At 42.5% G+C, this 13,087-nt stretch overlaps 1 protein-coding gene across 1 annotated transcript in view; it reads left to right on the forward strand.

Moving 5' to 3' along the window:
• Positions 1-13,087, forward strand: part of LOC140459560 (scavenger receptor cysteine-rich domain-containing protein DMBT1-like) — a 48,740-nt gene that overhangs the window by 22,543 nt on the left and 13,110 nt on the right. The window contains exons 4-8 of the mRNA XM_072553806.1: positions 4,701-4,733; positions 5,429-5,740; positions 7,635-7,889; positions 10,080-10,394; positions 12,369-12,683. Coding sequence (XP_072409907.1) covers positions 4,701-4,733; positions 5,429-5,740; positions 7,635-7,889; positions 10,080-10,394; positions 12,369-12,683 — 1,230 coding nt within the window. The remainder of the gene's footprint in view (positions 1-4,700; positions 4,734-5,428; positions 5,741-7,634; positions 7,890-10,079; positions 10,395-12,368; positions 12,684-13,087) is intronic.

Below are 13,087 nucleotides of genomic sequence, written 5' to 3' on the forward strand. Positions count from 1 at the left end.
AAATGTCAAATCTGTTTCTCTTTCCACAGAGATTGCCAGAGCCACTGAGTTTCTCCAGCACACTCTGTTTTCATTTCAGAATATTTTCATTGTCATCCTTGGCACAAATTGTGTTGAGCTTTTTATTTGGTAGTGGCCCACCACCCTTCTAACCATTTTGGACAGTATTTACCGAATCAGGAGGTGAGATATTTGCCACATAAATGCTCACCTCTGAACTGCTCCTCTTGCATTGATCTGGCTTGTCCATTCCATGGTAACCCGCGGGATGTTAGTAGCTTTCATGCCCTTATACAGTACCGTGCTTCGTGTTAAGTTTTCTCAACCTCATTTCAGATTTTGCACACATTTACACAAAGACAGGATGTTCAATGAGTGTGGAGCCTTGTTCCTCATTATAATTCTGCCTGCTGGACATATGCTTGCTGAACTGCTCGTTCAATGCCTCCATTGAGTGTCAAATTATTTCTCAAGTTTTCTTTTCACATTGATTAATCCCCATCAAGTAAAGTAGACAGATTTTCAGACGGGAGAAGCTTCCCTCACTGCGTTTATGTAGTTAGTGAATTATACCTCCGGATACAACAGAACAGAACATGAGAATCCGATTCTTATGGTTTACTGTCACCATACAGTGAACACAGGCGGCCACAGAACTCCTCGCTCAGAAAGTCCCGGTGAGTTCAGGCGGCGTGCAGCTTTGACTCGAATCAATGAGTTAATGTTCACCCTGCTTCGGTTCCGTTGATTTCCACAGACACAACACTCTGTGTTAAGCAGACTGGCTTTGTATTATCTCCGCACCGTTACTGATCCTGACTGCGTTTTTCTGTCTGTAGGAGAGCTACGGTGAACAAAATAAACAACCGCGGCTTATATGTTCAGATTTGGTGAACACCTAAATTCGCAGCTGCGAAATTAGAATACAGCGAGTGAGATATTGGACCGAACTACTTGCTCGCACCAGCAACAATCATTATCTGATTAATGTCGAGAAAAATTAATAACAGGCAACTGGAGAAATGCTTTGAACATGAATTTTCAAAACTGCAGAAACGATCAACCTTTTTCCGAAGCAACGATTAACGCACTCGTTAGGTAACCTCCCTTTCTGTCATCTCGTTTTGATCAGGGAGCGAAGAAAGCGGTGGGATTGAGGGAATGAAATGGAGCTGGCCGTTTTCATTTCACTCAGGAACTTGTTTTCAACTAATCGTGTCGTGACCAAAATCACTTCATAGGAAATTCCATACTTAATTCATATGTCAGTTCCCATAAACTGAAATTTGAAGCAATCTGTTTTTTTTTTAATTGGTCAATCAATAATGTTGTACACGGTTCATATTAATGCCTTTAAAATGGTCTATTTGAATAAAAAAGGACAAAATTTAAATTTCTCCATTGTTATCATCAATGGTAAATGGCACATTGATTGAACCTTGTATCTCGATCGGGATTTCATTGACACTGATAGACTTTTAAATATTGGCATCAAATTTATAAAAATTAAAACTGATATAATGAGCATAGCATTTCCTTATACTTTGTTTCTTAAGTCCCTGGTGGAGACAGAGCAGACTGGGGGACTAATATTTTATCCCGCGGGTTACATCAGGCCACTTGGAGTCGAGTGACCAATGCCAGCATTTGCACTTTAGGACAGTTAAATTAAATAGCTGCGCCCGCTATCGAGCCATTTCCTATCACAATTCTGTCCCTGCAATGTCTCCGCGGGAAATACCGCGTGATACAAAGAAACCAATTTAATTAATATAAATTAATTCAGTCACTAGTGGTGTATGGCAAGGATTTGTTTATCATTTTTATAAACTACCAGGATAAGGGCGTAGAAGGATGGGTTAGTAAACTTGCGGACGACACTAAGGTCAGTGGAGTTGTCGATGGTGCCGAAGGATGTTGTAGGTTACAGAGGGACATAGATAAGCTGCAGAGCTGGGCATGGAGGAGGCAAATGGAGTCTAATGCAGAAAAGTGTGAGGCGATTCACTTTGGAAGGAGGAAGAGGAGTGCAGAATACTGAGCTAATGGTACGATTCTTGGTGGTGTAGATGTGCAGAGAGATCTCGGTGTCCATGTTCATAGATCCCTCAAAGTTGCCACCCAGGTCAATAGGGTTGTTAAGAAGGCATGCGGTGTGTTAGCTTTTATTAGGAGAGGGATCGAGTTTCAGAACCTAACGGTCACGCTGCAGCTGTACATAACTTGGTGCCGCAGCACTTGGAATATTGTCTGCAGTTTTGGGCACCGCATTGTGCGAAGAATGTGGAAGCTTTGAAAAGTGCTCAGAGGAGATTTACTAGGATGTTGCCTGGTATGGAGGCAAGGTCTTACAAGGAAAGGTTGAGGGAGTTGAGGCTGTTTTCGTTAGAGAGAAGAAGGTTGAGAGGTGACTTAATTGAGACATATAAGATAATCAGAGGGTTAGATCGGACGGAGAGTGAGAGCCTTTTTCTTCCGATGGCGATGGTTAGCACGAGGGGGCATAGCTTCAAATTGAGTTGTGGTAGATATGGGACAGATTTCAGAGATAGTTTCTTTATTCCGAGATTAGTAGGGGCGTGGAACACACTGCCTGCAACAGTTGTAGAATCACCAACTTTACGGGCATTTAAATGGTCATGGCACAGGTATATGGACGAGAATGGAATAGTTTAGGTTAGAAGGGCCTCAGATTAGTTTCATAGGACGACACAACATCGACGGGCGAAGGGCCAGTACTGCGCTGTAATGTTCTATGTAAATAAAATGTTTGAAATTAGCAATGAATATTTTCGAATATTATAATCACGAGGGAAAGCGCAATCTTGCCTCAGTGGTGGTACGCATTCAGTGTTCTTATCAATTGTGCCCTCTAAATTCTTACACACAAACCCATAGAAGAGTCATGCTGAACTCAAATCATTAACGCTGTTTTGCTTTGCATAGATGCTGCCAGACCTACTCCGTGTCTATTTCAGCTTTCCAACATCGGTAATGCTTTATATCCGCTTTCTCCAAAACCTTGCCAAGGATCTCACGTGGATTTGCTGCATGAGCAGTTTTTGTTTGGTTTATGAAAATCTTCAAAAACTCTGATCCTGTTTCACTGAACACAACGGCTTATTTAATATATTTACTTGCATGATGGTTTAAGATGATCATCTTTGAATTGATTTCTCTGTGTCTTTGCACAAACCCCGTGTGATTGATGCAATGTTAAATATCGGGCATATGGACAGCAATACACAAAGTAATCACTTCAAATGATGACCAAGAGAGTAATGCGAGCGGTATGAAACTGTAAGTCAGGATTTATGGGGAAAATGGAAAGCTGACAAGGTTTGTAGGGGAATGGGAAGGCGGAGAAAAAGAAACAATTGAGCATTTGTTTTCTCCCTGAAACAATGAAGAGAATGTCTCAATGAAAAGCGAGTCTCAGCTGTGCGCTTAAGCTGTGCATTTTTAGAGACTTGCTTTGGGGAAAAAGTTGTGAAGGTGAGCGATGAGATGATAGTAGCATTGTGGGAAAACCATTAACAGTTAAATGGATGAGTGAGGACAGGCGACATGAGAATCTACAGCAGGCACATAATGACCCAGCCCCCGGTGAGTGGCGGTGACCCCGTTCGCCGGACGGTTGGCTCTTTTGGTTTGCCAAAGTCAGAAATGAAATGAAAGCCCAGTTATTCCTCTGTACAAACATTGAGGGTTGTACCCGGTAGACTGCAGCGAACTAAAAAGCGTCCTCATTTCTCAGACAATCGGGGAATCTTTAATGAAAAGCACATTTCCATTCTATCATGAAATTGGAGCAGAAATGCAGGAATTCCCAAATGAATATCACTGGGTGTGTCTCGACCAACGGTCTGCACTGTCGTGGGGTTACAGTCTGGTTCATCGTCTTCCTTCCATACGTTTACTCACATAATTACTGCTCAGAGCACTATATCGAAGATTTGATGGTTACCTGCAAAAGGAGATTGTATTGTACAACGGACTGAAAGGGGCAGTAGACATACATGGGACCGAATGACGCCTGTTGCTCTGTCTCTTCTGATCGACGGTAAAACATTACGTTGAGGGATGGGGATAGCATGAGGTGATCTTGGACTGGACAGCATGCCGGCCCGTGTGATCTTTATGCTATGGAGGCAGTGGCCAAGGACAAAATCTTGTTTGTAAGCTGCCAGCACAGTTAATAAATCATACCTTCCCTGCGGTTTATTGTGTGTTTGCTGCCTGCTGTTTCATATTAGACGATGTTGATTTTAAATTTTGATGTCCCGAAGTTAAAATAGCAAGACTTCAAGATGCGTTTGTCACTGGGAAATGAATACAAGCTTTACAACATGATAGGTGCATCTGCTAACTGACCAGATTAATTAGGGCTTCTTTGAGAAAGCGGTAAACAACCTCGTCTGCTCAGTCAGGACAACGTTTGGCTTGGGTGTGAGTGCGGGTATGTGAAAAGAACCAGGTCACATGTTTGCAAGTTACCAACATTGCTTCACTGCAAAAATTGTATCATCGTTTTACATAAGTATTGTGGAAGCAGAGATAGTCATAGATATAGACATGATTTCTTCCGCAGAGTGTAAGGAAAACTTCCCTCCCCGTTTGTTGCATTTATCGCGTTCCCTTCAGACAGTTTCATGGATGGCTTGACCGGACAAACACTAATTCTCATCCTCTTATTTCAGGCACACCCGGGAACAGTCAGGCCCGCCGATCAGGTAATCTCCCTTTCTTTCAGCTAAACTCTTTATGCTCCATTCCATCCCATTCTGGATGAAGGCTGCCTGATAATGCCAGTGCCTTTTTGATCACGGTTGAACCCACGGTCTGTTTTCCAGTCAGAAAGGGGACTGTGCCCTCACGCTGCTGTTTCTCATCCAGGCGACAGGCAGCTACTGCTGCCCTATCGATGAGAGACTCAGAGACAGACAGACAATGAGGGGTCCTCTGCAGGACATCGTGAACGGTCACCTCCATTCACGCTGCAGCCTCTCATTTTCCACCTCACCAATCCACGCTGAGTTCCTGATCGCTGGATTATCGAACTCGCCGTCGTATTGGCTGCGAAGGATGGAGGGCGGGTTCTGCCGCTGCCTGGGCCAATCAGCTTTGGGCACGGCGAGTCACAGTGCCGACCTCGAGGAGCTGAACAAGGGACCTGCTCAATCTTTCGGCAGCACGGAGCAATTGTGTTCATGGGAACTTTGCTCTGATTCTCACCCACTGCTCATTCACACTGTTTATAATATGTCCCTCTCGGTGTCGTCATGTTTTATATTTATTCCGGATTTATCTAGAGATTTAAGAACAAACTAATGTTCCCAAAGATTCCTCGCTTCCCTGAGAATGGAGGGGCCAGTAAACTGCGGGTTTAACCTCGTGGTCTTCATGATGTGTTGTTAATGTTTTACAGGGAACTTAAGGCTGGTGAACGGGGGCAGTCCGTGCGCAGGTAGACTGGAGATTTTTCACAGGGGTAGATGGGGGACTGTGTATGGTTACAACTGGGACCTGAAGGACGCCGCTGTCGTGTGCCGGGAGCTGGGCTGCGGTTCGGCGCTGGCCGCACCGCGCGGGGCTCACTTTGGAGAGGGCTCGGGTTCCGTGGTGACCAATAATGTTCGGTGCAGTGGAACCGAGTTTACTCTGCGGGAGTGTACTTCAAATTCGTGGAGTCACAGAACTGGGTGGTCACACGCTAACGATGCTGGAGTCATCTGCTCAGGTAAAAATCTCCCTGCTTCTTCTCATCTCGGTGGGTCTGTGATCTTCCCGAACATGACTAAAAAAAACAAGTGAAACGCAGTACCCCAGAAACCAAGACATGTAATGACAATAATGCCAGAGTTCTCCAGTGATTGTTGGGTTATTATGAAGACAACTGTTTGTTTTTCGTTGATGGGAAATTTTGAAATTATTAGTTTGAATAGACATTCTGCATTAGGCTCAATATTGTTCAAGCTTCTATTGCGATTTGCCCTGAAAATGCAAGGAACGCGCTAAACTGCTGGAAATCCAATAAACCCAGCAACCATAATCGGACACGAATAACCAGGGAGAAGGCGATAAGTGTCGGAGGGTGGTGGGGGGCGGCTTGCTGGGGATCTTCAGTCAATAAAGGGAAAGGCTCCATAATTACCACCCACTCACTGATAATGGTTCCTGAGCTCATGGTTCACGGTGAGGTCATACTTGGACAGAAATTAAGGAGTTCAGAGTGGATTGAGAGGGTCTCGGCTCTAGGGCAGGTAACACGGCAGACAGCGGCACAGTACCATCCAACCTCAGCCGGAATGTCCCGTCATTTTTTCTGGTATGTTGATATATAATAAATAAAAACAAGGACAATCTCTGAGACAGGGAAAGTATCAATCCTTTATTTGTCTTATGGTCTTAAAATAAATCATAGAACAGCTCGAGACTGAACGAAGGAGGTGAGTTGGCTGAGTGTACCTCTTGCTACCCAGAATGATGCCGTCAGCATTGGTTCAATTCCCACCAGGCTGAGGGTACCATGGAGGTATTTCCTTCTTAGCTGCCTCCCTTGTTCTCGGCTTGGTGACCATCACATGTCTTCGCTCTCTCTCTCTCACAGGCAGCCCTGTGGTCCAGTGCTTTATAGAGTGATATCTGGACGTCTGTTGTGAGGGAAAAATATCCCCATAAGGGGTACAATTTAAACATAAAGGCCAGTTTTCTCTAGACCTGAGAAGATTTAGCAATAATCTTATCTAAGTCTTCAAGATATCAACAGGAAAAAGAGGACAGATGACGGTGAATTATTTCTACTGGTTGGCGATACTGGAACGAAGGGGATATCTGAAATTTCAGGCCTGACATTCAAGACAGATATGAGGAAGCACTTCTAAACAAAGGGTGGTGAAAGGTTTTGAACTCCCTTCCACAAGCAACAGTGGATATTATGTTTAAAAGCGTGGTTAAAATAAAATGTAAGTCACGGTATTTAGGGATATGTGCCAAAGGCAGGTAAGTGGAGTTAGACTAGACATCAGCCATGATCTCATTGAGTAACATAACAGTCTGCAAGAGTTGAATGGTCAACTTCCTTTCCCATATTCCGGCGTTTCAGTCAATACACAGATGTTCAAGATATGAAAACAAAATGCTGCACCAGAAGATCTCATCGTCCCCATTCCCATGTAATCCAACTCCATTTTACTTTGAAAATGTAATTGTTTTATATTTCACGGTGCACTTGCAGTCCTCTCAGGAATTATTCTTCCGGAGGAGTGCGGGAACAGAACATTAGAGTGCTCATAGTAACTGAATATTCTCTAGAATCTGTGACACATTGATTTCAATTCATCAGCATTTGACTTGCTCAGTAGCGAATGTGTTGCAGTCTGGATTAATTCCCCAACACTCAAATGAAAGTCAGGAAACACGCAAAACTCTCTGAACAAAAGGCTGCGTGGTGACAAGATTGAAAGTTGGTAACACCAGAACGTTTCCACGCACTCACACACAATGATTTAGGCATTATCACCCAAGGATAAGCAAACAGAGAAATCGAATTCTTGATGTGATTGTAGAATCTCTCATCACTTATGACTATAACGACATTAAACAATGAAAGTTTGTTTCAATTCATTTTCCAGGAAATGTCAAGCCCAGACTGGTCCCAGAAAGCATGCCCTGTGCCGGGAGGCTGGAGATTGACTGGGATGGAACATGGAGGACGGTTTGCAAAGATGGGTCCTGGTCCAGAGAGAATGAAGAAGTTGTTTGTAAACTGCTGGATTGTGGCTCTGCAGTAACAATACCGCTGACTTCTCACATTGGAGCAGGCTCAGGTCCTGTCATTGGGCCACCGGACTGTGGGCACCAGCGGGACGTTGAGGTCATCTGTTCAGGTACAAGCTCCAATTGTTGTCGAAACTTACATGTTGCCTTCATATATTGTACATCCCTCCTTACGTTGGAAACATGCATTTCTTAATGAAGGAAATGGGTGCATTTAGACAGCACAACATGCAATCACTTTTAAGAGCAGAGATAGACTGTTTCATGTGTAATTATCAATTCATTAGTCTTTTGGCTGACTTAGAAGTTTATTAAAACTTTTTAGTCTCTTGATTTGAAGGACAAAACCAACAGATTTGCCAAATGGAAAATAGAGAGCTCTCACATTCAGACAGAGATGAGGGGAAATTAGTTTTGTCAAAGCGGTGTGTATCATTCGAACCTCTTACTGCAGAGGACTGTTGAGACCGGGTCTTTGAGTAAATTCAAGGCTGAGGTAGACTGAGCTTCGTGCACTAAATGAATCAAGAGTTATGTTGAAAAGACAGGAAATTGGAGTTGAGGATTATTTGATCAGCCCAGCTCTTATTAAATGGAGAAACAGTCTGAAGGGCTCAATGGCCAACTTTGAAATACCATGGGCTTTTGATTCATTAAGTAGCCTGATGTGGAATATCTCATCAAACCTCCTTTAGAAATCCAAATATATTACATCTGAAGCATTCACCATTATCTATCCTGCTTATTACCACCTCAAAGAATTATAGTAAATTTCTCAGGCATGATTTTCTCCTCATGAAACCATGTTGTCTCTGATTGATTATGAAATGTATTTCCAAATGCTCTGCTAATACATCCTTTGAAAAATACTCTTGACATTTTCTAATAATAGATGTCAAGCCACTGCCCCATAGTCACTTGTTTTATGCTTCCTTTCGTTTTTGAACAAGAGTGTGTGTTGGCAGCTTTCTAATCTGGGACTTCTGCAGAATCTAAGGATTCTTGGAGTATTGGTACCAATATATGTTCGTGAAATATTAGCACCAATGCATACATTGTCCCTCTATCTACTTCCTTTAATATCGCATCAGTTTCAGGGAACTTCCCATTCTTGAACCTATTAGTTTCCCTAATACTTTTATCCAGACATATTTATTGCGTTTATTTCCTCCTGATCCCATATAATGTCTTGACTATTTACTACATTTAGGATTCTATTTGTGCCTTCTACCATAACGACTGATTCAAAGTTTCTATTCAATTCCTCTTCATTTCCTGGATCATCATATTCTCCCGAGCTTCAATATCTGGTGGGGTTACGTTCACTTTGAATTCTCACTTCCGTACAAAAAAAATTTGTGAGCTCCTTTGATATTAATTCTTAATTTCTCCTGAAATCTATTTTCCAACATGTATATTTTTCAGTTATTCTTATTGGTTTTGAACCATTTCTAGAGCCCTTCTGTCTTATTTAGGTGGACCCATGCCGTGAGCCAGCTGCCATTGTTCATCAACTGCTTTTTCTATTAAACTCTTTTCATAGTCTGCTGCAAATAAACCTGCCATCATTCCTTCGTACTTCATCTTATTTAGGTTTCGTGCAGTTATTTCTGGCTGAATTTTTTCATTCTCAAATTGAATGCGGGATTCAATGGAATCGTCTTTGTTTCTTTGGGGATCTTTTACCCTAAAATTACATTTACCCTGAAAAATCTGCTTCATGTCTCATCAAAAGTTCCAAAGTAGCCACGATAATTCATACAGTGTTCAGTTTCCTGTGTCCCCACGTATCATAGAGGATGCATGCCCTAGAATTGACCCCCAGTCCTTTCCCGGTAGATGTGATGAAGGGTAAATCTTGCAAGCGGAGGAGAAGAAACTGAGGAAGGGCTGCTTTAAGGGATGAATGTCGACAAATTGTGAATTTTGCAAAAGCTCTTTAAAAAGTCCATGTCGATGTGATAACGTTTAAAAATTTTGAAAAGAGAAAAAAAACCAGAAAGAAATACTTTTAGTGACCAAATGTCCTTCTCAACAGATATTTGCAAATTCTCATTGGTGTAAGATCATAACAAGGACCTTGCAGACACTCCGTGACAATCCAATCAATACAGCGGTATTACTGACATGGGTGTTATCAATATTTCCAATGGGATTCGGGATGGGTTTGTGCTTAGGGAAGCATAATGATTATTGGGGCAGAACCGAAATATACACACAATTAGTCATGAATATTTCGGCGAATCAAATGCGTACGCCTTCATAACTCATTTGCACGTTTATGATTAATTATTATTCAGGTCGCAGAACTCCCCGGCTTGTAGATGGAGAGTCTCAGTGCTCGGGCAGACTGGAGGTGCTGCACGCTGGGAATTGGGAAACAGTGTGTGACCTTCACTGGGATTTGAACAATGCTAATGTGGTCTGTGCTCAGCTTAACTGTGGAGTCGCCCTGTCCATGCCGACAGGAATTCGTTTCGGGAATGGCACTGGGCCAATACGGAGAAATCGCTTGGAATGTAAAGGCAGCGAGAAAAGCCTATTGGATTGTCCTCTTTCCCCAGTATCTCAATACGAATGCACCCACAGAGATGATGTCAGTGTGATCTGTTCTAGTGAGTACAAACCGACAAGAATGGGACACAACTTGTTCCAGAATATCAGCAAAAATGGTATTAGTGGCGTTATTGTACTCATCTGCAGTTGGGCCAGATGTAAATCTGTCCTCACTGTTCGCTATTAATGTAATGCATTTTGTGCAACAGGACAAAAAAAATCCATATTTATAATTCTGAAAATCAGATTCCTTCTGGAATACGCAGACACATGGATATTTTAGACCATCAGTTCCTACTGCGCAGTTGATGTAATGTCCCTTGTGAAACAATACAACTGGCCTGCACTGTCACAGTTCTTGTGCAGACGCTTCAGAGACGATGGCACTAGATTAATTTTTCCATAAGTACCTCATTATCTGATGGCTATCTTCTGTAAACATCACTTGGTCCAACTCTAGTTGAAAATCTTTCAATCTAATACAAGTACCAGAAATGTATTTGCAATATACTTTGATTTAATAGTATGTCGGGCACTTGATGCATGGAAGGTGAATGTCATTAATTAGAAGTTGACTTCATGAATGACACCTTATGTCATACATGATTTACTATAAAACCATAAATATATCCTGTACTTTCAATGCGCACCGTGGTGAAGAACTTGCAATGTACTGACAGAACGTCATTTCCTCTTCACTTTCTGCAGTCAGTCAGATTCCTTTTTTTGAAAGAAACAGCTTGATAACTATTGCTTAGATTCTGGCATATGTGACGTCACCGAATAGCCACATAACCATAACTTAATGACCCTATAATTTAGTTTGGAATGCTGTGAGAGAAATAAATATTATCCAGCACACCGGGGAACAAATCCATTTCTCTTTGAACGAACGCAACATCCACAACGTGAACAGATTGATGGAGCTCGGTGTAATGTCTGATCTGAAAGTCATTGCTCTTAATAGCACACTCCTTTGCTCAAACTCTGGGCTGCATCTCCAATCTTGTGATCAGGAGGACAGTGTGATACTGACCATACTGACAATCACACAGCCTTTCAGCTATTTATGGCGCGGGACTTCGAGTGAAAAACAGTGAATTAGTGGGCGGCTGTGCACGACTGTTTCTCAGTCCTATCAAGCCAGTAGATTGGGATAATTTATTATAGAATCAACACACATTTCCACAAATTTACTTGCTGAGAACACTGTCCGTACAACGAAGAATATGATATACAACTGGTGCAGATTCAGTCATTTAATTCAAATGAGCTTGATCTGTACCTCAGCTCCACATAGATGTATTTGATTCATGCCCCTGCATAGTTTCACCAAAAAAAAATCCATTAATTGTAATCTTATTATTTTCAACTGATCGAAGTTAACAAAAACACTTGTTCTTCGGAATATTCCTGAAGGCAACTTCATCTCCTTTTAAATTGAGTCCTAAACCCAAACCCAGTGTCGGCAACCGCTCCGGAAGTGACCATACCTCCATCACAATATTTGCTGAGGACTGAATAAAGCTGAGCTCCATTCACAATTTCAGGCAGAAAAGAGATCATATGCAGCAAAAGCTGAACATTATCCAATTTGAAGTCTGGAATTAACATTTACACCAGATGAGTATGAGATAGTGAGAGTGATGATTTCCAACATGACATAGTCTGAGCAACCTCCCTTGGCAGTAAATTGGCATTATCAGTATTCCAGGGATCATAGCACTGGTATGTCAATCTTGATAAGACATTCACCTTTGACCCGTCACGTAAAGGTAATGGCTAATGAGTAGATTAAATGGTCCCAAATGTGCGTTAACTTGCCCTGTAATGGGAACAGGTATACTCGTCAACTCTCTAAAATGTCGTCACTACAGAAACAAATGGTGGAAAGAGTAACCTACAAGCGTTTTGGGCAATTATCAAGTAAGATTCCATCACCAACGTTAACAATAGCTGCCCCTTTGAAAGCTCTTCGTGGTGTTTTGCTGGCTGCTCCTGGAGTCTGTCTCTTAATGCCTTTCTTCTTACAGATGAAACGTGGACGCTCAGGTTGACACATGGTGGAAGTCGGTGTGATGGAAGAGTGGAGATTTACCAGGACGGCAATTGGGGTCAATTACTGGACAAAGGGTGGGACCTGAACAATGCTAACGTGGTCTGTAGGCAGTTAGGCTGTGGCGTCGCCATAGCCGCTTACAACTCTTTAAAGTCCGGAAAACGCGGAGGGACAGTTTGGGCAAATAACATCCGGTGTAAGGGAAATGAATCGCATCTACGGAACTGCGGCTCAGTCCGGTTGGATTCTCCTGTCCCCGACAGCATCGGCGTAGGGGTCCTGTGTTCAGGTGAATGAAGAGTTTACTTTTACACAAGCATGAAGATAAGTGTATCATGTGCTCAGAAAGCTGAGGCGATTGGTCACTTATCCCTTGGCATCACTCGGAGCAGCTTTTGAAATCAGGGATCTGTGCAGATATTTATATCCAGCAAGAAGTGAGCAAGAATGGTTTTGTCTGTCATATGTCTCATCATAAGGCAGGGAATTTCACAGAAGCATAATAGGAATGAAAGAAGGGTGGAAGAATGAGATATTACAACAAGTGGCAGTCCTGGTCAGAGAGACTGACTTGAAGAGGATGCGTTCGAACTGGGAGATTGGGCAGGTTTTCGGAGGGAATTCTGGCTCACAGATATCTGAAATAGTTCTCATGCTGTACATTCCATCCAACATTTGTAAGACAGGTTTTGT

The sequence above is a fragment of the Chiloscyllium punctatum genome, chromosome 35 (genome assembly GCF_047496795.1).
Source record: "Chiloscyllium punctatum isolate Juve2018m chromosome 35, sChiPun1.3, whole genome shotgun sequence".
NCBI lineage: Eukaryota > Metazoa > Chordata > Chondrichthyes > Orectolobiformes > Hemiscylliidae > Chiloscyllium > Chiloscyllium punctatum.